Consider the following 25,514-nt stretch of genomic DNA (forward strand, 5'->3'; position numbering starts at 1 on the left):
GCCCATGCTTCTGAGAGACAGTGACCTCGCATCTCCGAAACCGTGTTCCTTCCCACAGTTGTCTGGGTCGATGCGCATATTCCGGGCCATGATGCAGTCAGTGCCAGCAACATGGAAGTTTGCGCCGTTGAATCGGCCCTACACCCCTAGCCCACAGACGCGGAAGCTGGAGGGGATAGTTTTTGATGTTGACGGTACGCTATGGTAAGTTCATATTTCAAGCGCGGTCGGGGACATCCGATAGCTATATTCTCACTCAGACTCAAGTGAGGCATGGTCTCACCACCAAATCCAGAAAGCCTCTCCGTACGTCTTGTGCCACTGCAGTACACCACGCTGACCAAGCCCAAAAGCGAACCTCAAACATACATGTTCTCGGAAATGCGCTCGGCGCTGGGCATCTCCAAATCAGAGGACATTCTCGAGCACGTTTACGGCCTACCCACTCCGGAGCAGCAGCACCAAGCAATGGAACTCATCCGCGACATTGAGCGGCGCGCCATGCTCAAGCAGGTCGCCCAGCCCGGGCTAGAGAAGCTGATGGCCTACCTGGACGCGCGGGGCATCCGCAAGGGCATCTGCACGCGCAACTTCGAGACGCCCGTCAACAACCTGCTGAGCAAGTTCCTAGCCGGCAGCGTGTTTGCGCCCATCGTGACGCGCGACTTTCGGCCTCCCAAGCCCGACCCGGCGGGCATCTTGCACATCGCCCGGAGCTGGGGCCTGGTGCGCAGGAGTACGGGCGAGGCGGGAGTGCCCGCGGATCCCAGGGAGGAGGAGAAGCGCCGGTCGTCCGAGGGACGTGGCCAGGATGGTGGGGGTTCGGTGGATGGTCCCGACTTGCTGCAGACGGAAACCGGCGAGGTTGTTGCCGACGCAAGCGGTTTGATAATGGTCGGTGATAGCATCGACGATATTACGGCAGGCCGCAGGGCAGGGGCCAGGACTGTTCTTTTGGTGAACGATGTCAACCACCACCTGGCTGATCATGAACACACCGACTTGGTGATATCGCGACTAGACGAGTTGATAGATGTCCTAGAGAACGGCTTGCTTTGAGATCATAGAGTTGTGAGCGGGTACCACACCTACACACCGCGTTTAGATTCCGTGCGTGACTTGAAGCTGAACACTCATATGCCATACCATGACTGAAGGACGCTGCTGGCTTCACTAACTACAGGAACAAATTGACGCATACCTTAGATACTTTAGGCCTGCACAACTCCCGCTGACCGGCAGCCCCTGTGGTCCAAGTGATAACCCAGCAGGACGGGGCTCACAGCTGCTGACGCATACATGACCGCTACCTTTTTTTCTTCACAACAAAATCCCGTGAAAAGAGCAAAGACGTAGATAGGAAACGGATCGACAAAATGACGCCGGTAAATGCTGGGAGTCTAAAGCGAAGTGACCGTTGGCTGACTGGGGAGGCAGGCGCTCAAGGATACCATTCGGAGAGCATCAGAGACACGATCAACACCTCCCGCAGGTCTAGATAGTGGGCGAGGAAAGGGGCCGAGCCGGGCGAAGAGCGGGTGACGCGAAAAGGGCCCTGAAACCTCATGGTAACCCAGCGTTTATTCGTGCTCCCAGTCTCGGATGTACAGGCGATCGACTTGAGCAGCCAAGTTGGCATGATCCGCGGCTTGTCGTGGGTCGATTCGGTACCCTGAAATCATGGTCAGGAATTTGAAACGCTAACCTGGACCAGAAATTCTCACCTGAAGTGGGTGTCTGCTGAGTTCCATATGTTGTTGGGGAGTCACTTGAGCGCAGAAGGTCCTGAGTGGCTGGGGAAAGCTGAGGCGCAAGATGGGATTTGCGGTTGTCCCGATCCATGAGACTGCAAGCCCACTCTCTCAGATCAACGGGGGTTCTTTTGGCAGCTTGCACGAAGAGGTCTCGATCCTGGGATCTTGTCAGCAGCCCCTACATGTCGACGACAGAAAGGAAGAGGTAGAGTGGCGTACGTAGAGCTCTTGGGGTGTTGGCCGTCGCTCAGGCTCCTTGTAGAGACATTTCTGGATCATGTCTTCAAGAATCTGCGGGAAAGCATCACTCTTGGGTAGCTGGGGCGCTGGCTCATGCACAATCTGCTGCAGCAGATCAAGGATACCGGCCGGTGCGCTTTCAGCGTCTGATAGCTGCTCGCTCGCAGCGAAAGGGAATTTGCCGATAGCCAATTCCATGATGGTGAGACCGAAGCTCCACACATCCGACTTGACCGTGTACCTCTCACCCTGAATCCTCTCAGGGGCCATGTATGTGGATGTGCCAACGAAGGTATCGGCAACCGAGTTGATGAGCTCTCCAGACACACCAAAGTCGCAGAGCTTGATGGATCCTCGGGAGTTGACCAGAATATTCGAAGGCTTGATGTCGCGATGCATGATGTGATGCTTCGAGTAGAGATAAGTGAGACCACCCAGGGTCGCCTCAGCGATTTTGCCCAGGACATCGACCCGAACAGGGCCGAACACGCGCGAGATACGGTCGAGTGATCTGTTGTTTCCTGGTCAGCCCATCTATCCAAAACTGCCACTTCGGAGATGCAACGAACCCGACATCCATGTACTCCATGCACATGATCACGTCATTATTCTCGTTCAGGAAGGCGCCGTAGAAGGTGACGATGTAATCCGAATGGCAGCCGTGCATGATCTCCAGTTCGCGGACTATGCGCTTGCGCATCTCCTTCTTCGCTTCGACGTGGATAATCTATACCATCGATTAGATGTTGCCCCACAATCTAGTTACCAGGAGATACGAATCGGACCAACCTTTCGCGCCATCACCGTGTTTGTGGGAATATGCCTGACTTTGCTGACAGTCCCGCCATTACCAGCGCCGAGATCCTTGATAATCTCGAGATCTTCAGGCTTCAGATCCAGGTTGAACTCGATACCAATCTCGAGCTGCGCGGCGTTCTCGTCACTCTTCCCATTCGCACGCCCCAGAGGGGCATTCTCGGCTGTCGGCGGCGGTTTGGGGGCAGGCGCTTTCAGAGCAAGGCCTTTAACGTTCTTGCGCTTCATGGAGCGCGGCGCAAAAGCGTCAGCCATGGTGGGGGGCTCTGTAGAAACAGGTCGCACAGGAGTAGTCAAGGGGCGTCGAATGTATAGGCAAGACCCCTCAGGCCGTTTGTGCCGATGATTGTTGAGCTTGTCAAGTCGCAGTCCTGGGGAGATGCGCCTGTCGGAAAGTGAACGCTTTTCCTCGATGGAGGGGCTTCGGACGGCCGTGCGAGATACTGAAAGGAGGTTTTGTCAGAGGACGAGGGGCTTATAAAGCGACTATGCCAAGCATGCGAGCTCTATTTGCATGTCTAGAGCATAAACCCGCGAGTATGACGCAGGGACGGTAGGGAGTCTTTGCGGTCCTTGGGTCAAGTACTGCCACAAGCGTGGTGTTCCTGGTCCCGTCTCTTTGTCGGCAGAGTGGATGGACAGTGGATCAGGCGTTGCAGGCCGCGGTGATCGACGACGGAACGGGTGACTCGGGTTCCCGTGAACTTGCGATGCCCAACGTTAACCACCAAAATCAACCACAAACTGCAGCAGGAAAAAGCAATAGATACCGGACTAGTATTTAAGAGCAGACGACGACGAGAAGCGTGCAACCTCGAAGTCTCAGGGACCTGAATGGTGCCTGGCCGGGCTGCTGCGATAGCCAGTCAATGTGGGGTCGGTCCTGCATCTTCGCCATTCGCCGTGGATGGTGGCGGCAACTGGATCATGCCCGTTGGTCCATGCTCTCCCAAGCCGGCACCCCTCGCCAAGCAAGACGCGCTTGATGTGAGCTGCCAACATGTCCGAAACCAAAGATACCGACGCCGATTGGCCGTTTGTTCCATCGAATCTCTTTGCAAGAATTACTCTCGCTGAGGCTATCACAGCTAAAGCCTCGTGCGTTCAGAGCACGCCTAACCTACAACTCCTCGTGCCTTTCATCAGTCTTCATTTGCGAGCGACGGCCCTTGACATGGAAGCATGGATCAAACAGGTGAATCGAAATCAGCAAGGGTATGAGCCGACACTATGAGCACAGACCACGGAGTGAACATTGCGCAGGAATGATGGCGAGGCTGAACGCGACCTGTGCCACTCCATCCGCGCCCCCAAAATTTCCAGCCTATGATCTTCAGCCTTCAGTTTCCCGTTTTGTCCTTGAACTCATATCGATTTCTCACGACGACCACTCGGCATCGCGCCTTGCTGCCACTTCGCGCCTCTTTCTTCTCCAGAAGCGCTTGTGCATCTCGGAACCGACAGCTTTTGGCCGCACCACCGTATCCCACCACAAAAGCACTCCTGAGTGCGGCGCAACCCGGCGATCAAGATGAGCACGTCAATGCGCGACCTCATTGATGGGGAGGCCGAGCTCAACGATGAGGAGGATGATGAGTCGTATGACGAGGAGACTGGCGAGACTCGGCCCAGGGAGCGAGAGAATATGCTAGATGACTCAAGCGAGGAAGACGAAGATGATGAGGACGAAGAGGAAGCGAGAAGGGTATGGTTGTTTTCCGTCTGCCTTCTGCTAACCGAGCTGTAATTGATCTCCATCCGCCCACAGATCCGAGAAGGTTTCATCGTCGACGAGGATGAAGAAGAAGAAGCTGAAGACTCCGAAGAGCGCGAGCGCCGTAAGAAGAAGAAGCGTCGCCGCGTCGAGCGCGAGGAAGAAGAGCAGCTTGACGAGGAGGATCTCGACCTCATCGGCGAAGCCATCCCGGAGTGGGAACGGAAGTCCCAAGCTCAGGTATGTTTGCTTGCTGGCACGCACGGTTGGACATTTGGGGCTTACCGTTGGGCATAGACAAAATTCAAGCGTCTCAAACGAGGCCACCGAGATGAGGATCGCGGCAACGAGCGACCCGATCTGGCAGAGATCTTTTCCGACGATGACGAGGAAGTGGCCGACGACCGGGCCTACGGTCGCCCCAGTCACCGCGCGCATGTCGACGAGTTCGACGACTTCATTGAGGACGATTACCCCGAAGACGACGAGGAGCGCATCCAGCGCCAAGAGGACATGGAAGTTGCTCGGCCTAGGGACAAGGGCCTGGCTGTCGATGCGACAGGTCTCGATAAAGATGCCCTTGACGACATGGAAGCAATTTTCGGCACCGGCGAGGACTACGCCTGGGCTCTGGAGATGGAGGAAGACGAGGAACTTCACGAGCATGAGGAACAGACCATTGAGCTGAAGGACGTCTTTGAACCCTCCCAACTGAAGGAAAAGCTTCTCACGGATGAGGACAACCAGATTCGCATCATCGACGAGCCCGAGCGGTTTCAGCTTGACCGCAAGCCCTTCAAAGAGCAACAGACGTCGGCCGAGTACTTCAAAGAAGAGGCACGTTGGATCACCAATCTTATGTGGCCCAAGAAGCAGTTGCCCGCCGACCTTCAGGGGCCGTTCAACAAAGCTATCGGCAAAGTCCTCGAGTTTTTTATCATTGACGGGGTCGAGGTTCCTTATGTCTTCCAACACCGGAGAGATTATCTCATCCACGCCAAGAAGATCCGAAATCAGAGCCACGACCACCCGGATGGGCCCGAGGTCACGGTCGACGCCGAGAAGCTGCTGACCCAAGACGATTTGTGGCGCGTCCTGGAACTGGACATCAAGTTCCGGTCGCTGATTGAGAAGAGGAATGCCCTCGAGAGGTCGTACGACAATCTGAAAGAAGCGGGTGTGCATAGAGACGATGTGCTCGACCAAATGATCCATGAGGCGCAGACGCTGGAGGAGCTTCAAGATTTGCAGGACTACCTGAACTTCCAGTACTCGGCCCAGCTCAAGGACATTGCGGCCATGGGCCACGGTGGCTCGAGGGAGATGAAGCGGCCGGGCGCCAAGACGGCTCTCTTTGAGCGCATCCGAAGGTCTCAAGCTTACAAGTTTGTTCAGGCTTTGGGCATCTCGCCTGACCGCCTAGCACAAAACGCTCTTCGCCAAGGCAAAAAGGTGTCGCCAGATGACGATGCCAGGCTGCCTATCGATCTCGCTGACCAATTGGCCGACGACGACTTTCCAACTGGGGATCAGGTCATCAATGCTGCTCGCCAGATGTATGCCGAGGAGCTCTTCGTCAGCCCGCGTATGCGCAAGCATTTCCGCATCCAGTACTACAACATGGGTTCCGTGAGCTGCCGCCGAACCGAGAAGGGCCTCCGGAAGATTGACGAGTCCCACCCCTATTATGAGATTAAGTACCTCGTCAACCATACCATCAGGGACCTGGCATTGCGGCCTGAAATCTTCCTCAAGATGATGAAGGCCGAAGACGAGGGACTCGTGGAGGTGCAGCTCGGCCTGGAGAACGAACGCGAATTCCGGCGGCAGCTCTACAGCGAATTTGCGTCTGACAACTTCAGCGACCTCGCGGATGCGTGGAACTTGGAGCGTCAAAAGGTGCTGGATATGGCCTTCCCGAAGTTGGAAAAGGTGATCGTAAAGGGTGTGAAGGACTCCCTCCGGACAGCTTGCCAGGAAGAGCTCCTCAAAATTTGCCGGGAGGAGTACTTCAAGCGACTTGACCAGGCACCCCTCAAACCAAAGGGTATGGTTCTGGGAACCACGCCGCGCGTGCTCACCTTGTCCAATGGCATGGGTGATCCGAATCGTGACCCTGTTCACTGGACGTGGGTTGAAGAGGACGGCAGAGTGCTTGAGTACGGCCAGTTTGTTAACCTGGCAAGGGATGAGAGCCAGCGGGACCTCTTTGCTGAGCTCGTGCGGCGCAGAAACCCCGATGTCGTAGGCATATCCGGTTTCTCGGCCGACACTCACCGACTGGTCAAGGACGTCGAGGGCATCATCAGCGAGAAAGGGCTGATGGGGCCCGAGTACGATGACCCGGACACCAACGAGTACCGCAGCGACTTGCTCGAGGTTGTCATTGTCAACGATGAAGTGGCGCGTCTGTACAAAGACAGCCCACGAGCCGTTGCCGAACATCCGACCCTGAATCCTCTCACTCGGTATTGCTTCGCTCTGGCTAGGTACATGCAGAACCCGATGAAGGAATATGCAGCACTGGGCAAGGACGTCACATCTCTGCTGATCCACCCGTATCAGCAGTATCTCCCACAAGACAAGCTGTACAAGCATCTTGAGACGGCGATGGTGGATATTGTCAACTTATGTGGCGTGGATATCAATGAAGCCATGGGAGATCCCTACACGGCCAACCTTCTGCCTTATGTCGCCGGTCTTGGCCCGCGCAAGGCACAGCTTCTCATCAAGGGCGTAAACGCGAATGGAGGCGTTGTCACATCGCGTGATGAGCTGGTAGGAGATCCGGAACGACATAAGATCCCAGTTCTCGGACCTCGAGTGTGGAACAACTGCGCCGGCTTCTTGTACATTGAGCACGACAGCACCAACCCCGACTCGGATCCGCTCGATAACACGCGTATCCATCCCGAGGATTACGATTTGGCCCGCAAAGTCGCAGCGGATGCCTTGGGGCTGGACGAGGAGGACGTCAAGGCCGAGACAGACGAGAACGGGCCGGGTGCGATTGTCCGCAAGCTCTTCAAGGAGGACGAGCAAGAAAAGGTCAACGAGCTTATCCTCGAGGAGTACGCCGAGCAACTGGAGCGCGAATATCAGCAGCGCAAGCGAGCCACGCTGGAGGCGATCCGAGCCGAGCTGATGGGTCCCTTTGAGGAGCTTCGAAAAAATTTTGCCATGCTGAGCTCCGACCAGATCTTCACTATGTTTACGGGCGAAACCAGGGACTCGCTGTGCGAGGGCATGATTGTCCCGGCCAATGTCCGCGTGGTCAAGGATGATTTTGCCATTCTCAAGCTGGACTGCGGGATCGAGGGCAGGGTAGAGTCTCACGAGGTGTCGTACCGCCACTCCATTAAAGACATGCTGCAGGTGGGGCAGACTGTCCAGGCCAAGGTGATCGACATCAACCGGAAAGACTTTGTCTGCAAGCTTTCCATGAGGGAAGAGGAGCTGCGGCGGCCGTATCGCCGGCACTACGACATGGGTCGTGGGCAGTGGGATTACAAGCAGGAGGAGGAAGACCGGGAGGAGCTGCGGGAAAAGGACAAGGTTACAGGCCGCACACAGAGGGTCATTAAACACCCTCTATTCAAACCATTCAACAGCACTCAGGCCGAGGAGTACTTGGGTGGCCTGCCGGCGGGAGAAGTGGTCATCCGGCCGTCCTCAAAGGGTAACGACCACTTGGCCGTTACATGGAAGGTCGCCGACGGCGTGTACCAGCACGTTGACGTGCTGGAGCTGCAGAAGGACAACGAATTCTCGGTTGGCAAGGTCCTGCGGGTGGGCAGCAAGTACACGTACACGGATCTGGACGAATTGATTGTGGAGCACGTCAAGGCGATGGCCAAGAAGGTGGAGGAGCTCATGCAGCATGAGAAATTCCAAAAAGGCTCTCGCGCAGACCTTGGTAAGTCTTACACCGTTTCACCGCCACACATACAGCAAGACTTGATTAGACCGAGATTCTAACTGTCCTTCTGCAGAGAAATGGTTGACCACCTACATCGATGCTAACCCCAACCGGTCTACGTATGCCTTTTGCTTGGACACCAAGCGTCCAGGATATTTTTACCTCTGTTTCAAAGCGTCGCGCAACTCCAAGGTCAACGCGTGGATGGTGCGGGTGGTTCCCCACGGGTACGAGTTGTTGAAGAGCCAGTATCCGGACATGCGGGCGCTGTGCAACGGGTTTAAGCTCCGGTACCAGAGCGAGCTGCTGAAGATGCAGGCGGGCGGCGGCGGCGCGAGGGGTCATTGAGCCTTGAGACGTCAACGGGGCAGTTTCTTTCTTTTTTTTTTTCCCGCCTGCCCATCATAAGTCAAAATCAGCGGTACCTTGATCATTAGGGAGGGCGGGGGATAGTGGCGTTCATCAAATCCATTGGTCCTTTGCACTCTTACAGGATTGGCAGGGCAATTCTTTATCTTTGACAGATGGTGTAGCTGGGTAAGAGGTGGCAAAGGCTATTTATTATGAAACACAAGATAAACAGTGTATTTTCAAGGACAAATGACTGCGCGACAGATTTAGGTCACCAGTTAGCTCGTGTGCCGGCTTGTAGTTCAACAGTGTGTAGAAACAAGTGAAACTTCGTCCCAACGATGTTCATGCTCTTGGTGCCCGACGGTTCTCGGTGGGTTTCAGTCTCTGAGTAATTCTCATCCAAGGGCAGGTGATGGTCTATCTCAGTTGCAAGTTCCACATGATTGCGGCGAGGCCCTCGGGCATGTTGTTGGCCAGCTGCGAGCCGGTGACGTGCTCCTGCGCCGGTTGTCCCATACCTTCTACTTCATATCGGATCGACCGGGAGCATGCTGGCTTTTCGCCATGTTTCTGGAGCCTCAGGGACCGAGTCTGCCGGGCCTAGTTTTGCTGCTCCTATCCGAGGTGTCCATAGGGCTGACCTCGCTGAGGTGCCCCTGCCAGAACAATCGATTGCTTGCGGCGCTTGCCCGAATAGGAATGGTCGGATACGTAACGTTAACAGGTGTCTCCAGAAAAGAACAAGATTGTCGAAGGGGTTGGCAGCCCCACTGCGCGCATACCCGGGCTCGCCGTGTCCGGACAGACACGAGTACTCGGAGCCGACGCTTGGTTTGCAATTCGGAGTCCTACACAATTCCCAGCTTCGATCACATTGCTCTCGGACGCTTCAGCCCAAATCGCGCTTCAATTGTGCGGCAGTGGAGACCCAGTCGCCCCGCCTTCCCTCAGGTACTTACGGAGATCTCAGAGTTGGTGACAGCGAGCAAGCGGTTCTTCGGCGCGCCAGAACCCACGGGTGCAATCGCGCACCATGGCTGGCATCGAGCAGTTGGAAATCCACAGCAAGGTGTGTCCTAACATCGCAACTTGGAACGACTGTCCGGCCTGCCTCGCGCCTCAAGAGCCGGGTCCTGTCCGTCCTCGTTCGCAGTGCGCCCGGGTATACTCTCTTGTCCAAATGCTAACTCGGCGTCGTTTGCCCTTCACCACAGGCCTACATTGTGCGATGGGTCAAGGTCGATTCCGGCCACACCATTTCTTGGAGCGTGCAGCCGCACAAGAAGTCAATGTAACCCGGGCAACTCTCCATGGGAATCTCTTCCTTCGGGCCGCTCTGCTGACCCTGCCTGCGCATACAGAAATTTTGCCATCGTTAAGCATCCAGGAACGGGCGGCACGAACTTTTCCTCACTATCCGACGAAATCAACACTATCGAACAGCACACAGACGGAACTGCCGAGTCCAAGCCCGGGCTCTTCGGCAAGAGGGATGTCAGCACCGCCCAGGACCAGCTTGCGAAGAAGGGATTTATCCCCATAAAATGGCACGGCAAATGCGAGGCAGACAAGGTTTCGGTGGGCACGTACGATGTCACGGATGGTGGCATGTTCGGCCTAGTCTTCGACAACACCTTTTCCAAGCAGACATCCAAGACGGCCACATTCGTGCTGTTGATTTATCCGACGGGCGCCCCGCCGCAGACGGCACGCCATCTACCCAACCTCCAGGCCGGACCAGCGGCTAGCACAAGTCGGTCAAGTCTGGGAAAGCATACCAACAGCCCGCGGTTGGGCGCTGTTACCTCTGAATCTGTCGACAGCCTACACAGCCACAGTGCAAGAGGACGTGCACTGTCGATTGCGGGGAGGAGCGACGGAGGGGCACCGAGTTCCTACCATGTTGGCGTCTTGCTCAAGAGGAGGCGGAAGAAGGGACAGGGTTACGCCAGGCGCTTCTTCTCGCTCGACTATGCCACCTGTACGCTCTCGTACTACCACAACCGCAACTCGTCGGCCCTCAGGGGTGCCATTCCCCTCAGCTTAGCGGCCATTGCCGCCGACGAGAGGCGGCGCGAAATCACCATCGACTCCGGCGCCGAGGTCTGGCACTTGAAGGCGTCCAATCCGAAAGAGTTTGCGGACTGGGCCCGGGCACTGGAACGTGCGAGCAAAATCGCGCGGGGCTTGGAGAGTGCTGTCGACGAGCTGGCCTCGGAATTGCACGGACAAACCCGACAGCCTGCCTTGACCGTTCCCAATACTCAGCAAGAGGAGGATAGGGAATGGCAGCAGGTCGAATCCCTGGTCAGCAGGATAGTTGGCACCAGAGACGCTCTCAGGCGCCTGGTCAAGGACCTGGCAGCTCAAAAGCAGAGCAACCATGGAACCCCACTGTCGCCAAGTACTCCCACGGTGCCCGAGGATTCCGATGGCTACTTATCGCCGCAGCCCGAGAGAAAGTCGTTCTGGAAGCGCAAGGCGGGCGGCTCATCGCCTTCTATGACACCCCAATCTTTCCAGAGTATTGCCGGGGCATCTCTCGCTATCCCAACGCCCGCCACTGCCGCGCTGGTTTCAAACGGCTCAAAATCGCCCAGGGCTTTTCAGGACGAACGAGACACGTATAACAACTGCGCAGCTTTGCTAAAAGACCTGGACTCGGTCGTCGTCGAGTTCTCGGCCCTCCTGAACACCAGCAAGCGGCGGCGCATACCAGCAGTGCAAGCGTCCGCCCCCAGGAAGAGCGTTGAATCCACAGCATCGACTGTTGAAGAGTTCTTTGATGCCGAAGCTGGCGACTCGGACAAGTCGCAAAACCAGCTAGTGCTTATCAACCACCAAAGCGAGGAAGACACGGCCGCCTCGGACGCTGACGAGGTATCCATTCACGAATCCTCGTCCGTCTCCTCCATCGACGACGAGGAGCCTCCGCACACTGAAAATGGCACCAGCAGCTTGTTTCCTGCAAAGCCAAAGTCACTGTCACCGCTCCCCATCACCGAGGTCATCCCCCGACGCAAGACAATCCCCCCGGCAAAGGTGCTGCCACCCAGCTTGATAGCCTTTGTCCGCAAAAACGTGGGAAAGGACCTCAGCACGATATCCATGCCTGTCTCGGCCAACGAACCCATCTCGCTTCTCCAGCGCATGGCCGAACAACTCGAGTACGCCCAGCTCCTCGACGCGGCGGCGCAACAGAGCCAGGCGGCGCAGCGCCTTCTCCGCGTCGCTGCGTTTGCCATCTCCCACTTCAGCAACGGGCGCGCCAAGGAACGCGCCATCCGGAAACCCTTCAACCCCCTGCTCGGCGAGACGTATGAACTGGTCCGCTCCGAGGCCGAGGTACCGGGCGGGTTCCGCCTGCTAGTCGAGAAAGTGACGCACCGGCCCGTCCGGCTGGCGATGCAAGCGGACAGCGCGCACTGGTCCTTTGCGCAGTCGCCGGCGCCGACGCAGAAGTTCTGGGGGAAGAGCGCCGAGCTGACGACGGACGGGCGGGTGAGGGTGACGCTGCGCCTGCCGGACGGCGCTGAGGAACACTACAGCTGGAACACGGCCACGGTGTTTTTGAGGAACGTCGTCATGGGCGAGAAATACGTCGAGCCCGTGGGCTCGATGCACGTGTGCAACGACAGCACGGGTGCCAAGGCGGCGATCGAGTTCCGGTCCAAGGGGGTGTTTGGCGGGCGCGGGGAGGAGGTGGCGGTCGAGGTGTTTGGGCCGGATGGCGCGCCCGCGGGGCTGTCGATGAACGGGACGTGGACCGGCGCGCTCAAGACGATGCCCGGCGGCAAGGAGATTTGGAGGGTCGGCAGCCTGGTGGAGAACGCGGCGAACACGTACGGCCTGACAACTTTTGCGGCGAGCCTCAACGAGATCACGCCGATTGAGATGGGCAAGCTGCCGCCGACGGACAGCAGGCTGCGGCCGGACCAGCGTCTCGCGGAGCAGGGGGAGCTGGATCAGGCCGAGGAGTGGAAGATCAAGCTGGAAGAGGCGCAGCGGCAGAGGAGGCGGGTCATGGAAGAGAAGGGCGAAGAGTATAGGCCCAGGTGGTTTGTGAAAGCGGCAACCGCCCAGGACGGGGAGGAGGTCTGGCGGCTGAAGGGCGGCAAGGATGGATACTGGGAGGAGAGGGCCAGGGGTACTTGGTCAGGGGTGGTGGATCTTTTTGCTGGTTAGGTTTAGCGATCAAAAGCGGGCCCGTTGTGTTTGGCGCAAATAGGGGATGTTGTATCTGCGTCGGTCTAGCGTGTTGTTGTTACAGTACCTGCTACGTGTTTACGTCTGCCCATTTCTGGACATAGTGTTGGGGGCAGAAAAGGGGTTTCTGGGACTTGGACATAGGGAAAACCCTCATGCGGGGGCTTCGATTGGGAATGGATCGGCCGCTGGAAGCCGAGAGAGTGCGGGGCAATCGGCCGCCGTTGCCGGAGGTTGTCTTGATGTGACGAGATACCTATATTCTAACTGGTCCCGTCCCAGCCTTACGGACCCTGTGGGGATCCGCCGTTCTGTTTGATTACCAAACAAACGGAGATATCACGGTTCGCTCAGTATACCATCTCAAAGCCTCATCTTTTCTCACAGCCTCCCTTTTCAGCGTTGTCTCGTTTCCACTCGCATCCTCCATTCGTCATAAAGGAGGTTGCTTCTCAGTCCTCACTTGATTCGAGGTTCCCTTGTTGAGGATCCTCGGACTCTCATTGTTGGAAGAGAACAAGGGCCCATCTCCCATCACATTTCATCCCCTGGCCACAACAACACCCCACCATGGCCGGCCCCTCCGCCTCTTCATCCGACGCCCTCCCCAGACAGCGGGGCATCCGCATCGCCATCGACCGCGGCGGCACCTTCACCGACTGCGTGGGCAACTACGACGGCAAGGACGTTGTCATCAAGTTGCTGTCCGAGGACCCGGCCAACTACAGTGACGCGCCGCTCGAGGGCATTCGCCGCATCATGTCGCACTTTTTGGGCCGCGACATCCCGCGTGGCCAGGCCCTCGACACGAGCTGCATCGACTCGATCCGCATGGGCACCACCGTGGCCACCAACGCGCTGCTCGAGCGCAAGGGCGAGAAGATAGCGCTGGTCGTGACAAAGGGTTTCGGGGATTGTCTGGCCATTGGGAACCAGTCGCGGCCGAGGATCTTTGATCTGGCTATTCGCAAGCCTGAGGTACTGTATTCGAGTGTGGTTGAGGTGGATGAGCGGGTCACGCTGGAGGATTATGCTGAGGACCCGGAGCGGAGGGTGACCAAGGTGGATGTGCGGGTCGGGACGGCCGAGGCGGAGGGGGCGGACTTGGTCATGGGCTTGTCGGGGGAGGCTGTGAGGGTCCTGAGGAGGCCGGACCGGGAGGCGGTAAGGGAACAGCTGCAGCGGGTGTTTGACGGCGGCATTCGGAGCATTGCCGTGTGTCTGATGCACGCCTACACGTTCCCGGACCACGAGGCGCTGGTGGGCGAGGTGGCGAGGGAGATTGGGTTCCGGCATGTCTCGCTCAGCCACGAGCTGATGCCCATGATCAAGCTGGTCCCGAGAGCGACGTCGGTGTGTGCCGATGCGTACCTCACGCCGGCCATCAAGCGGTACATATCGGGGTTTCAGCAGGGGTTCAAGGGCGGGCTGGGCACCAAGAGCGTGAAGCAGGGCGAGGGGAACAAGGGCGCTCGTTGCGAGTTTATGCAGAGTGACGGTGGGCTGGTGGATGTCGACAAGTTTACCGGGCTGAGGGCCATCCTGTCGGGGCCGGCCGGTGGTGTCGTCGGGTATGCCATCACGTCGTATGACGAGAAGACGAAAATCCCCGTCATTGGCTTCGACATGGGCGGCACCAGCACCGACGTCTCGCGGTATGGCGAGGGCCGGTATGACCACACGTTTGAGACGACCACAGCCGGCGTCACCATCCAGTCTCCCCAGCTCGACATCAACACCGTCGCGGCGGGCGGCGGCTCCATGCTCTTCTTCCGGAACGGCCTTTTTGTGGTTGGTCCCGAATCTGCCGGCGCTCACCCCGGCCCGGCGTGTTATCGAAAAGGGGGCCCTGCCACGGTGACCGACGCCAACTTGTTCCTCGGGAGGCTGCTGCCGGAATTCTTTCCCAAGATCTTCGGCAAGAATGAGGACGAGGGGCTGGACCGGGAAGCCAGCAGGAAAGTCCTGCAGGAGTTGGCGGATCAAATCCATAGGGAGACTGGCAAGGCAATGGACATTGACGAGGTTGCCTATGGATTCTTGACCGTCGCCAACGAGACCATGACGCGGCCCATCAGGAGCATCACCGAGGCCAAGGGCCACGACACGTCCAAGCATCGCCTGGCTACTTTTGGCGGGGCAGGTGGCCAGCATGCCGTGGCTATTGCCGAGTCTCTGGGCATCAAGCAGATCTTGATCCACCGATACTCTTCTGTTCTCTCGGCCTACGGCATGGCCCTGGCCGACGTTGTCGACGAGAGGCAGGAACCTGAGTCGGCCGTCTGGAGTGACAAGAGCGACGTGGTGGATCAGCTGAAGAAGAAGGTGGAAGCCCTCAAGGACAAGTCCCGCCAGGCCCTCCGCGATCAAGGTTTCGAGGACAACGAGATTGTCTTTGAGGAGTATCTCAACATGAGGTACCGCGGCACCGAGTCAGCCCTCATGATCATCAAGCCGACCGAGGGCGAGCACGAATGGGATTATGGCGCGGCCTTTGTGAAGCACCATCGCTACGAGTTTGGTTTCACCCTGGACGACCGAGACATCATCGTTGACGATGTTCGGGTCAGGGGCATTGGCAGGAGCTTCCGCTACGAGGAGAAGAGCGCGGACGAGCAGCTGAGAACCGTCACTCGCAAGGACGTGAAGCCTGATAAGAAGCACTCCGTGGCCAAGGTCTACTTTGAGGGCGGACGGGTGGACACGCCCATCTACAAGCTCGAGAGTCTCGCGGTGGGAGAGGCCGTCAAGGGCCCTGCCATGCTGGCAGACGGCACCCAAACCATTGTAGTCACGCCGAATGCTACCGCCCTCGTGCTCGAGACGCACGTCGTCATCGATCTTCCCGAGAGCGAAAAGGACCGCTACTCGAAGGCCTCGGGAGAGCGCGAAGTGGACCCCATCATGCTCAGCATCTTTGGCCACAGGTTCATGGCCATCGCCGAGCAGATGGGACGGGCCCTGCAGAAGACCAGTGTCAGCACCAACGTCAAGGAGCGGCTCGACTTCTCTTGCGCCATATTTGATGCCACAGGCGGCCTGGTAGCCAACGCTCCTCACCTGCCAGTCCACTTGGGCTCCATGTCGACCTGCGTGCGGCGGCAGGCCGAGATATGGAAAGGCAAGCTCAAAAAAGGAGACGTAATTATCTCGAACCATCCATCCTATGGCGGCACGCATCTTCCCGATGTGACGCTCATCATGCCGGCTTTCAACGAAGCAGGGGACAAGATCCTGTTCTACGCCGCCTCGCGCGCACACCATGCAGACATCGGAGGCATCACGGCCGGCAGCATGCCGCCGCATTCGCGAGAACTCCAACAAGAAGGCGCCGCCATCAAGAGCGAGAAGCTCGTCAGCGAGGGCAAGTTCAACGAAGAGCGCGTGATCGAGCTCTTCTACAAGGAGCCGGCCAAATACCCCGGCTGCAGCGGCACCCGCTGCCTCGCCGACAACATCAACGATCTCCGCGCCCAGGTGTCAGCCAACCAGAAGGGCATCTCCCTGATCGAGGGCCTCATCGCCGAGTACGGCGAGGACACAGTCCAGTTCTACATGGTGGCCATCCAGAACAACGCCGAGCTCCAGGTGCGCAACCTCCTCCGGGCCGTCCACGACCGCTTCCAGGGCAAGGACCTGTCGGCCGAGGACTTCATGGACGACGGCAGCCCGATCCGCCTCCAGATTGTCATCGACCGGGACAGGGGCGAGGCCGTCTTTGACTTTGCCGGCACGGGGCCCGAGGTGTACGGCAACATCAACGCGCCCGAGGCCATCTCATACTCGGCCATCATCTACGCGCTGCGCTGCATGATCAGAGAGGACATCCCGCTCAATCAGGGCTGCCTCAAGCCCATTACGGTCAAGATCCCGCCCAAGTCGCTCCTCTCGCCCTCGGACAACGCCGCCGTTGTCGGCGGCAACGTGCTCACCTCGCAGCGTGTGACCGACGTCATCTTTCGCGCCTTCGAGGCCTGCGCCGCCAGCCAGGGCGACTGCAACAACCTTACCTTTGGCTTTGGTGGCAACGTCTCGGGCCAGCAAGAGGTGCGCGGCTTCGGCTACTACGAGACCATCGCCGGCGGCAGCGGCGCGGGCCCGACCTGGGAGGGCACCGACGGCGTGCACGTGCACATGACCAACACGCGCATCACCGATTCGGAGGTGTTTGAGCGCCGGTATCCCGTCCTGCTGCGCGAGTTTTCGATTCGTAAGGGGTCGGGCGGGAGGGGCCAGCATCGTGGCGGGGATGGCGTCGTGCGCGATATCGAGTTCCGCATCCCCGTGCAGGTGTCCATCCTGAGCGAGCGGCGCGTGTTCCGGCCGTATGGCATGGCCGGCGGCGAGGACGGCCAGTGCGGGCTGAACCTGTGGGTGAGGAGGGTGAAGAAGGCCAGCTGGGAGAGCAGTCTTAGGAAGCTGCAGCAGACGGGCGTCGAAGGACAACGGGACAGCAGGGTTGCTGGTGGTGATGGTGTGGAGGAGGACAACAACACGGATGGAAACGGCAACGACGACGCCGAGTACGAGGAGCGCTTCATCAACCTGGGCGCCAAGAATAGCGCGCCCATGAAGGCGGGCGACCGCATCATTGTGTACACGCCGGGCGGCGGAGGCTGGGGCAAGGTTGGCCAGGAGAAGGCGCTAGGGCAGGCGCCGGACCCAATGCAGAGCTGGAAGAAAGGGTCACTCGCGGCGAGGGAGGAGACGGCGTTGCAGGCATAGATTAAGGTTAGTAGTAGCACGGCATAGCGTTGCGTCTAGCTCGCGTGGTACGAAAGCACATTCGGCAAGTGTATCGCGTTGTAGAAAACTACCATCAGTTGACTCATCACAGTCATGAATGAGAGAGAGAAAAGGGAAGGAAAGGGGTATCTTGGTCCCAAGTAGAATACAAAGCGCTATAAGAAACCGATGTTGGTACCTCTTCTATGCTCGAGCTACAGAGTTGAGATTTGCGCTGCTGCCACTCCAATTCCAGTCTCCTCGTGGAATGATGATCGATAAAGAGGAGCCTCAAGCTTGTAGGGCTCGTGAAGGGGACAGACCAAGCTTGTTCGGTGAAAAGCGACCCTCGGAGAACATCACTGCCCCTGCCCTGCCCGAGACACTTGACAACTCAGTCGGAGACAGTATATTTTGTCCGCACTGGGACAATGTGCTGGGCGGTCCCGACTGCCGGTACGGCGAAAGCGACCCCGTTCGGCATGTTATAGTACGGCGCCAACTGGTAGCTAGCCGCGGTTGCCAGCCCCGAGGGCACTCGCCAGTTATGGCCCTGGGTCCAGGTCCATTCCGTCGCAGGCAGCCCTCATTCCATCACCCAAGACAATGGTAACCCCCCAATGCCGCCCACTCCAGTCCACGCGCGGTATCGGCGCGAAGCGGTGCGTGAGGGCATCGATACCCTTCGGTCTTCGCGCCACGAGCAGCCTGTATCTCGAACGCCTCCAGTTCCCCAGTTCCCCGATCCGACGGTGCACGATAATCCAAACATGGGGCAGGATAAGCAGAAACGAGGAGCCCGCTGATAAATGGCACCAAGCAAAAACTAGTCCAAAACGACAGGGCAGTAAGTGGACTAACCGCTCGAGCCATCATGGGCATGACACACGTGGGAGTGAGACGAGGCTGCTAATCCGCATCGGCCAACTGCATGATGAGCCTGGCGGCCATGTCTAGGAACGGGAAAGGGCTCGTGACATCCTTGTCCTCGAGGAGCTTGCCGTCGGGCGTCTCGTATCCGTCGACCTTGAAGTCGACGAGGAAAACTCCAGGCTCCATTTCGTATATCTGTATCTCCATGCGCATAGCGACCACTTGAAAGTCTTGCCCCTCGTGGGTAACTTGAGTATTCGCTCCAGCCTCGCTTAGCATCGAGGCAACCGAGCGCTTTTGGAGTTCTGTGATGATCGAGTCAACTATACTGAGGTGTTATGGACAGAAGAGAAGGGATCAACACACTGTCTGTCGCCCAGCGGATGTTGATATGCCAGGGATCTGCTGGGAGCTTGTACAGTTCCGTGGGGTCTACGCCTGACGATGACTTTCGCGAGTGCCGCCCGCCGTCGTAGTCGCTATGTTCGTCGTCCTGATGGGCTGACTCATAATCCTCGTCCACAATCCAGGCGGCGCCCAGCTTATTAAGCGCCTTGTAGATGCACAACAGCGCTTCCCATGGTGCATTCCGGGAGCGAATCCCAAACTGCCATTTGACCGGTTTGTTCTTTTTTGCTGGCGGGTTCACAGGCGTCAGACTTTGTGGGCGGCTCGCCTCATCCAAGCGAACAAAGCTGCGGGAGTGAGGCTTCAGCCGCCGGAGTGACTCTTCCTGCTCGGCCTGGTTTCGCGGCTGCGTAGCGGGTTCGGGCGCAGTAAGCGGCGCGTCCGGAACCTCAATACCCTCGGCCCTGGCCCTCTCGCGCTCCATGAATGCTTTGTGGTATACCGTCAAACTGCTCGGGAGAATACCGACTTTGCTCACATAGGGCGGCCTGGGCGATGTCCCCGTGCTTGTGGAAGCGACCGACCGAGCTGACGACATGTTCGGATCCAGCAAGGGGCTGGGGGTTGGCTCTTCGGCACCGTGACCGGCCAGTTGCGTACTCTGCATGAGCTTGTTCTCGCGGACAATCATGTAGGCGTCCTTGATGGCAGAAGGCTCGTCGGCCTCGAGGGCTTCCTCGACATCTCGTTTGCCGTACCCCATGGTCTTGCTGATCTTTTCCGTGACTTCGTTGTGAAGCTTCTCCTGCTCTTGTGGCGGTGCATGAGGGGCAATGTCGCTCACCTTGATGGCCTTATTTGGGTCAACGCCGGTGTTGAGGAACTCTTCGACGGGCGGGTGGAGGTAGGCGGGCAAGTCTTTGAGGAACCAGGGGTCTTGGCGGATGTCTTCGATGGTGGCGCGCTGGACAGGGTTCACAACGAGCATCTTCTTGATCAGGTTCGCGGCGCCGGGACTCATCCAGGTTGGCACCATGTAGCTGCCCCGCGCGATCTTGGCAAACAGGGTGGGTATATGCTCGTGGTCGAAGGGTAAACGACCGACGAGCAGGACGTAGAGGATGACGCCGCAGCTCCAGACGTCCACCTCCGGCCCGGCGTATAGCTTGCCGCCAATGACTTCGGGGGCGGCGTAGTTGGGCGAGCCGCAGCTGGTTTTGAGGAAGTTGCCGTCGGTCATGATGTTGCTCAGGCCAAAGTCGGCAATCTTGACGTTGAGGTTATCGTCGAGCAGCAGATTCTCAGGCTTGAGGTCGCGGTGGACAATTTTGTGGCGGTGGCAGTACTCGACGGCGCAGAGCATCTGCTGAAAGAAGCGGCGGGCCTCGTCCTCCTGCATCTTCCCGTGGGCGACAATGTAGTCGAACAGCTCGCCGCCGGCGTACTCGAGCACCATGATGATCTCGGTGGGTGTCTTGATGACAGTGTACCTGGCAAGAAGCGACAGAGACAATAGGTCAGCCGTTGGAACGGCTCGATGGGGACGGTGAAAGAAAGGAAGGAAGCAGTGGCTCACAGCTTAATGATGTGCGGGTGGCGGAGCAGCTGCAGGTATTCGATCTCACGTTCAACGCGACCTTGCATGTCGCGGCTGATAAGGTTCTTGCGCGAGATGATTTTGAGGGCGACCTGCTGGCCGGTACCGCGATGCACGGCCAGCTTGACCTTGCCGAAGCTGCCCTCGCCGAGCGTCTTGACAATGTTGTAAGCGCCGATGCGCTGCTCGGTGCGCGTCTTGTCGCGGAGCGAGGCATTATTTGAATTGTGGGCGGAGCCGGAGGACATGATGGCGGTGTCGATGGAGGCGGAACCCGGGGCCGACTGTTGGTGATGGTCGTGATGATGATGGTGGTGGTGGTGGTGCTGCCCCTCGCCAGGCCACCTGTTGCGCCGGATCTGCGATGGGGACAGGGAGATGGACAGCTCCTCGTCATCGTAGGCCTGAGCCATGGCTGCCGAGACTCGCAGAGCAGAGGCTAGCTCTCCGTCTAAATCCGGTTCCAGATGGAGCCTTCTGGCTGCGCGTGTGGAGTAGATGTCAAAGCAGCGTGTCCACTCTGTCCTGCATCCCGTAACGAGTGGGCTAGGGGAACATTGGAGGGAATGGGGGTGAAAGCCAGCGTGAGCCGTTTCGGCGGGGATTATGTCGGCGTTGGTGCACGTGGAGACTCTGGATTTGTGAGATAGTGGGGCTTGTCACGCCTCAATTAGTCCGTACAGCAGGTGCATGGCAATCTGCGACTTGGCGATATGCTCCTGTGATTCTTGCTGCTTGGTTTACCTGGTTTGCCTCAGTAAGGTATCGCAAATTTAAATGTCCGGTTACGATTACGGGCCCCAACAAGCCAACGCAAGCACTGCGGTAGTCTTCCCAATTTGTTTGACTTTTCGTTCTTTTTCCTCTCGTTCCATTTCCGGTTTTCTTTTACTTTCTGTTGGTGCTTCGGCAGAGTCGTGGAATTGCCTGTCACTACAATTCCAGTCTGAAGACAATTCTGAACCTGTTGTTAGGCAATAATAGTAGTGGAGGGGGATCATTGTTTGCATATGTTTTGGCTGCACTGGCAGATGGTACTTGTACAACATCGTGCCGGAGGGTAACCTAACCGATATCGGCATGCTTTGAATTGGCTTAATTACCTTGCAGCTTCCACGCTGTCAAGGTGGGAAAACCGAAGAGAGTGGGACCTGCCAATACCACGAGGCCACGGCCATGGCGCCGATGCTCATGCCGAATGCCATCAGGAAGTTGACGTCGTTGTTGTCCAACAAGTCCCACCCAGTCTCGACCACTCGCGACGGCTTCTCATCCCCGAAGCTCGCCTTACGATGTTTATTGTGGGCGTCGTACTTGTCTAGCGGGGTGGTGGGGTCCGTCTCCTCGACGGCAAACTCGCCCTCGCCATTCAGCAAGGCAGCCTTGACACCGGCCGCCACGTCCTGCTCCCGCTCAGCGGATACTAGCACGCGCACGCCGCCCTCGCCCTCGACGATCTTGCCGCTGCGCACGTCCTTTACGCTGCGTTGGAACAGCCCGCCGAGGATGCTGTCAACCACGCTGCCCAACAGCCCCCAGAGCGTCAGGCCTAAAATCAGCGTCCGCCGCTGCTCGCTCGACCACGGTGCTCCGCCGCCGAGCTTGCCGGTGGTATTGGCGGTGCAAAACGGCGTCAATAGCATGGCGGACGTGACTATGATGACGCTTCCGAGGAGGCCGGCAGCGAGACCCGTGAGCGTAACGCCGCCGTTGGTGCCCCGTGGCACCTTGCGCAGCGTAAGGCTGGTGATCAGACGCGGTTGGCCCTTGGCGAGAATGCCCAGCTCGGAGCTCAACGTGTCGGCGGCGACACAAGCGTAGTTGGCGATGATGCCGACGACCAGTAGGTCGCCGCCCCATGCAAAACAGAGGCTGCCTGGGTGGTCGGCCGGCGAGCCGAGAAGGGCTGCCTCACGCGACCGGAGCTGGTAAGCATGGAGCAATGATAGGATGGATGCAGTGAGCGAGTTGGCGAGCACTTGTACGTGAGTACGAGGGCCATCGCCGCCAGAGGAGCCGCCCGATTTCAACGTGAGGCTGGCCTTGACGTGCTCCTTGACCTACAAGCTACCATTAGCCACGGAACCGACAGCCTGGGTAACGGGAGCCGGTCTCTTACATGGGTTGCGCGTGTCCCAGCCAGGAAGAAGACGACGAGTAGAGCGAACGGCAGGTTCCACGGATGAATAGCATGTGCGATGGCTGTGAGCGTCGCGGCCAAGATACCGCCAGGCGTCAGTGATTTTTTTGAGTAGGCCCGGTACACGAGCAGCAGCGTCGCGGGCACAGCAATGACGGGTTTCATCTCGTAAGCGGCGGCAGCAGCATAGATGCAGCGATTGAAAGCAAATGAGGTCGACAGACGCTTATCGTCTTTTCAGATGGGTGCGAGCGCAGACAGGCACCGCGGGCGTCGGAGGTAGATAGGAAAGGATGCAAAGTGCGTTTACTGTCGTCAGCAGCCCGTTTCTAGGATTCGCTACATCCGTACCTACCAATCATTCCTGTCAGGACTCCGGTTGCTTTGCAGCACAGGCGAGATGCTGTCGGCGGGGGGACTGGCCCGTGCTGCCGGGTAATCAGCGAGACGGCTTTGTGATGACCCTAACCCTGAAAAAACTCGACCCCTGGCCCCACCCCCTACTCCTGAGGTCAACAAACTGACATGACCCTGCCTTGGCAGAACAGCTAAAATCCATCAAAGGTTGAACTTTGGAATTCAGGACAAATAACTATTGGCAGCCAGTGACAAGGTATCCGGGGTCCATTCTGCTGACAGCTTGCTGCCAGTGCTGGCGGCTTTGGATCTAGACCCACATTTCCCCTTTTGTCACTAGCGGCCGAGACCTGCCACTCCCACTCGAATTCTCCATCACCATCGGATTGCTGCGACCATCCCTTCAATATGCTTTTGAGCCTTGAAGCCTCCAAATGGCACCTGGCTAGATTTTCGCTCTAACTGCTGCCGGGCGAGGACCTCGGATGTTCAAAACATTGATCCTATACTTAGCCTATGTTCTTGGCATATTCGCTCCCATCACCTTCTCTATCGAAGAGCGGAATCCCGCTACTCCGGGTTGAGATTCGAAGTCGAGACGGCAAGAGGGCATCCGATCGATCGACTTAAATGCCACCCGGTGCCTATTTTCAAGGCATTGGAGCCAAGCAACGCGTTCGCATTTCCGGCGTCTATTTGCTCCCCTTGTGTGATTTGCGTTGCTGACCTCTTTTTCCGCTGTAGCTACCCTGCAGTGTGGCCTTGTCATACCTCGGGCTCTCTGGATCGACACCATGGCGCGGCCAGACCTCGGACTTGACCACGCCTACTTTACATTGGGGCTCCGTTGACTATGGCCTATGCCTTGCTGGGGATCCCTCCGGTGTCTCTCGGATACAGACCAGTTCCCCGCGGCTCGTATCAAGATGTTTGATGCGATTGACACGGAGTCTTGCGCCTCTGGCTTGATATCTGGCTTCCATGGGGATCCCATGGTTGCGGCGCATGCGCCGGCTACTTACCTAGTGGTACCGTCGTCTAAGACCCAGGACCCGATCTACTGGACCTCGGCCGTGTGCTGCTGCATGGCGCCAGGACCGCCGGCGTGCAGCGGCTGGACCTAAAGACGGGAAATGATCCCTCAGCACCTGCACAGTACCGAGACGCCAACTGTTGATCCTGACATACTAGGCGGTTGACAAGGGCTCTTGGCGGGTGTTATATGAAACCCTGCTGATTAGCTGCAGTCATTTGCTGCGTGTCGTTCGGAGCTCGATGTGTTGAGAGAGATCAAGGGCTAATAACGGAGTTGATGTCAGTGCATCGCTTGAACCGACTAGTCTTGAGGAGAATCTCAATATTGGTAGCTTTCGTTGCAGTGCACTCTTCGGCCGCTTCTGTCGGGGCAGGAACCCAGGGTACATACAGGCAGGTCATATGTTATCAAATATTTTGTGGTTTTGATATGGGCATTTATGATCCTGGCAACTGGATGACGGACGCTTGGCGTGAGTTGACCAACCAGCTTCCGTGGCAAATGAGGCTCTTTGTTCCCGTCACCTGGCGGCAACTATATTCCATCCCTGACTCGCTCGATGCGCCTGCCGTCCCATGTCCCGTCGACTTCGAAGGTATCGAAGGATTGAGTCGCAGCACTCCGGCGAGGAGCGGTCGGCGAGACTAGAATGGCATCATTCAGAACACTGCCTCCGCGAAACAACGCCCTCTCAGGATTTTTTGGTCTGCAACCCATTGCCTCACTGAGCTGGATTGGGGGAGTCCGGTGGGAGGCGGGGGAGTCCGTCCCGCCTGCCCACGTTCCTGTCAGGAAGTTGCCCACAGGCGATGAGAGCAAGCGGAGTATGGGACCAGGCACTGGACTTTCATCTTATCTTGGGTCGAAGGGCGGCATGTCGAAAACATGGCATGGGCGTGACCGAGCGCGCCGGCAGGCCATGCCTTCAGCTTCCTGCCCTATGGCTGCAACGAACAGGAAACGACATGGAAGTCCGAGTTGAGAACACTTCAGCCGAGGGAGCGTCTTTCTGGAACGCCCGAGCATCGTCCCTGTCGTGACGGAGTCTGACGTCGGAGCAGGCTGGACTCGACGGGAGGGCCAGGCTCGCTTATCACATTGCTCCTGCTGGATTTGACTGTCTAGCTACACGACATGGTGCATTCTCCGGACGCGGCGGAGCTCCTTCCTCGTCCTACCCGCTCTTCCCCCGGCGACTCGGCGCTACCAGCTATTCGTTAGGACCACCACGTCTGGAAGGGGAGGTGCGCATCCATCAATGGTGTATCGGTGGTCCAAGGAAGCCGCAATGAGGAGGGTGTCCGGGCGGATTTCATGACCCCGTGTCGCCATGAAAAGCTTTCCCCCCAACTTCATGTCCGTTTGTTTACATCGTACATAAAACATCAACACATCTGTGATTTGCTCTCAGCCTTCAGGTTATCTTGTGCAGCAA

General features: G+C 57.9%; 8 protein-coding genes across 8 annotated transcripts; 5 read left to right on the forward strand and 3 right to left on the reverse strand.

The window, feature by feature from the left end:
* Positions 1 to 70: 70 nt before the first annotated feature.
* N657DRAFT_575897 (HAD-like protein) lies at positions 71 to 1,059 on the forward strand (the record flags this gene model as incomplete). The annotated part of the gene is made up of 2 exons (XM_062789136.1): positions 71 to 204; positions 354 to 1,059. The coding sequence occupies 2 exons, from the start codon at positions 71 to 73 to the stop codon at positions 1,057 to 1,059; spliced, it is 840 nt and encodes a 279-aa protein (XP_062646239.1).
* A 521-nt stretch (positions 1,060 to 1,580) lies between these two features.
* N657DRAFT_657276 (kinase-like protein) lies at positions 1,581 to 3,065 on the reverse strand (the record flags this gene model as incomplete). The annotated part of the gene is made up of 5 exons (XM_062794794.1): positions 1,581 to 1,672; positions 1,725 to 1,911; positions 1,974 to 2,505; positions 2,564 to 2,721; positions 2,784 to 3,065. 5 exons carry the CDS (start codon positions 3,063 to 3,065, stop codon positions 1,581 to 1,583), a joined length of 1,251 nt encoding a protein of 416 aa, XP_062646240.1.
* An 832-nt stretch (positions 3,066 to 3,897) lies between these two features.
* Positions 3,898 to 9,103, forward strand: N657DRAFT_691709 (transcription elongation factor Spt6). The gene is made up of 4 exons (XM_062797123.1): positions 3,898 to 4,515; positions 4,579 to 4,764; positions 4,822 to 8,440; positions 8,517 to 9,103. Exons 1-4 carry the CDS (start codon positions 4,342 to 4,344, stop codon positions 8,789 to 8,791), a joined length of 4,254 nt encoding a protein of 1,417 aa, XP_062646241.1. The 5' UTR covers positions 3,898 to 4,341; the 3' UTR covers positions 8,792 to 9,103.
* A 478-nt stretch (positions 9,104 to 9,581) lies between these two features.
* N657DRAFT_621964 (uncharacterized protein) lies at positions 9,582 to 12,982 on the forward strand (the record flags this gene model as incomplete). Its single annotated transcript, XM_062790636.1, has 3 exons — positions 9,582 to 9,866; positions 10,012 to 10,088; positions 10,159 to 12,982. The coding sequence occupies exons 1-3, from the start codon at positions 9,831 to 9,833 to the stop codon at positions 12,980 to 12,982; spliced, it is 2,937 nt and encodes a 978-aa protein (XP_062646242.1). The 5' UTR covers positions 9,582 to 9,830.
* Positions 12,983 to 13,384: 402 nt separating this feature from the next.
* Positions 13,385 to 17,728, forward strand: N657DRAFT_621966 (uncharacterized protein; the record flags this gene model as incomplete). The annotated part of the gene is made up of 2 exons (XM_062790637.1): positions 13,385 to 17,437; positions 17,486 to 17,728. The coding sequence occupies exons 1-2, from the start codon at positions 13,574 to 13,576 to the stop codon at positions 17,726 to 17,728; spliced, it is 4,107 nt and encodes a 1,368-aa protein (XP_062646243.1). The 5' UTR covers positions 13,385 to 13,573.
* A 909-nt stretch (positions 17,729 to 18,637) lies between these two features.
* N657DRAFT_657280 (Pkinase-domain-containing protein) lies at positions 18,638 to 20,959 on the reverse strand (the record flags this gene model as incomplete). The annotated part of the gene is made up of 3 exons (XM_062794795.1): positions 18,638 to 18,906; positions 18,968 to 20,439; positions 20,526 to 20,959. 3 exons carry the CDS (start codon positions 20,957 to 20,959, stop codon positions 18,638 to 18,640), a joined length of 2,175 nt encoding a protein of 724 aa, XP_062646244.1.
* Positions 20,960 to 21,667: 708 nt separating this feature from the next.
* Positions 21,668 to 22,851, reverse strand: N657DRAFT_575932 (uncharacterized protein; the record flags this gene model as incomplete). The annotated part of the gene is made up of 2 exons (XM_062789141.1): positions 21,668 to 22,606; positions 22,666 to 22,851. The coding sequence occupies 2 exons, from the start codon at positions 22,849 to 22,851 to the stop codon at positions 21,668 to 21,670; spliced, it is 1,125 nt and encodes a 374-aa protein (XP_062646245.1).
* Positions 22,852 to 24,097: 1,246 nt separating this feature from the next.
* Positions 24,098 to 24,808, forward strand: N657DRAFT_506807 (uncharacterized protein). Its single transcript, XM_062787708.1, has one exon. It carries the CDS (start codon positions 24,356 to 24,358, stop codon positions 24,725 to 24,727), a length of 372 nt encoding a protein of 123 aa, XP_062646246.1. The 5' UTR covers positions 24,098 to 24,355; the 3' UTR covers positions 24,728 to 24,808.
* The last annotated feature ends 706 nt before the right edge of the window (positions 24,809 to 25,514 follow it).

This window comes from Parathielavia appendiculata, assembly GCF_033297405.1.
Source record: "Parathielavia appendiculata strain CBS 731.68 unplaced genomic scaffold N657scaffold_9, whole genome shotgun sequence".
Classification (NCBI taxonomy): Eukaryota; Fungi; Ascomycota; class Sordariomycetes; order Sordariales; family Chaetomiaceae; genus Parathielavia; species Parathielavia appendiculata.

Coding starts and splice junctions, on each gene's coding strand:
- N657DRAFT_506807 (XM_062787708.1), top strand. CDS start 24,356: ATGTCAGTGCATCGCTTGAACCGACTAGTCTTGAGGAGAATCTCAATA.
- N657DRAFT_691709 (XM_062797123.1), top strand. CDS start 4,342: ATGAGCACGTCAATGCGCGACCTCATTGATGGGGAGGCCGAGCTCAAC. Junction 4,516..4,578: donor ACGAAGAGGAAGCGAGAAGG/GTATGGTTGTTT, acceptor ATCCGCCCACAG/ATCCGAGAAGGTTTCATCGT. Junction 8,441..8,516: donor AGGCTCTCGCGCAGACCTTG/GTAAGTCTTACA, acceptor GTCCTTCTGCAG/AGAAATGGTTGACCACCTAC.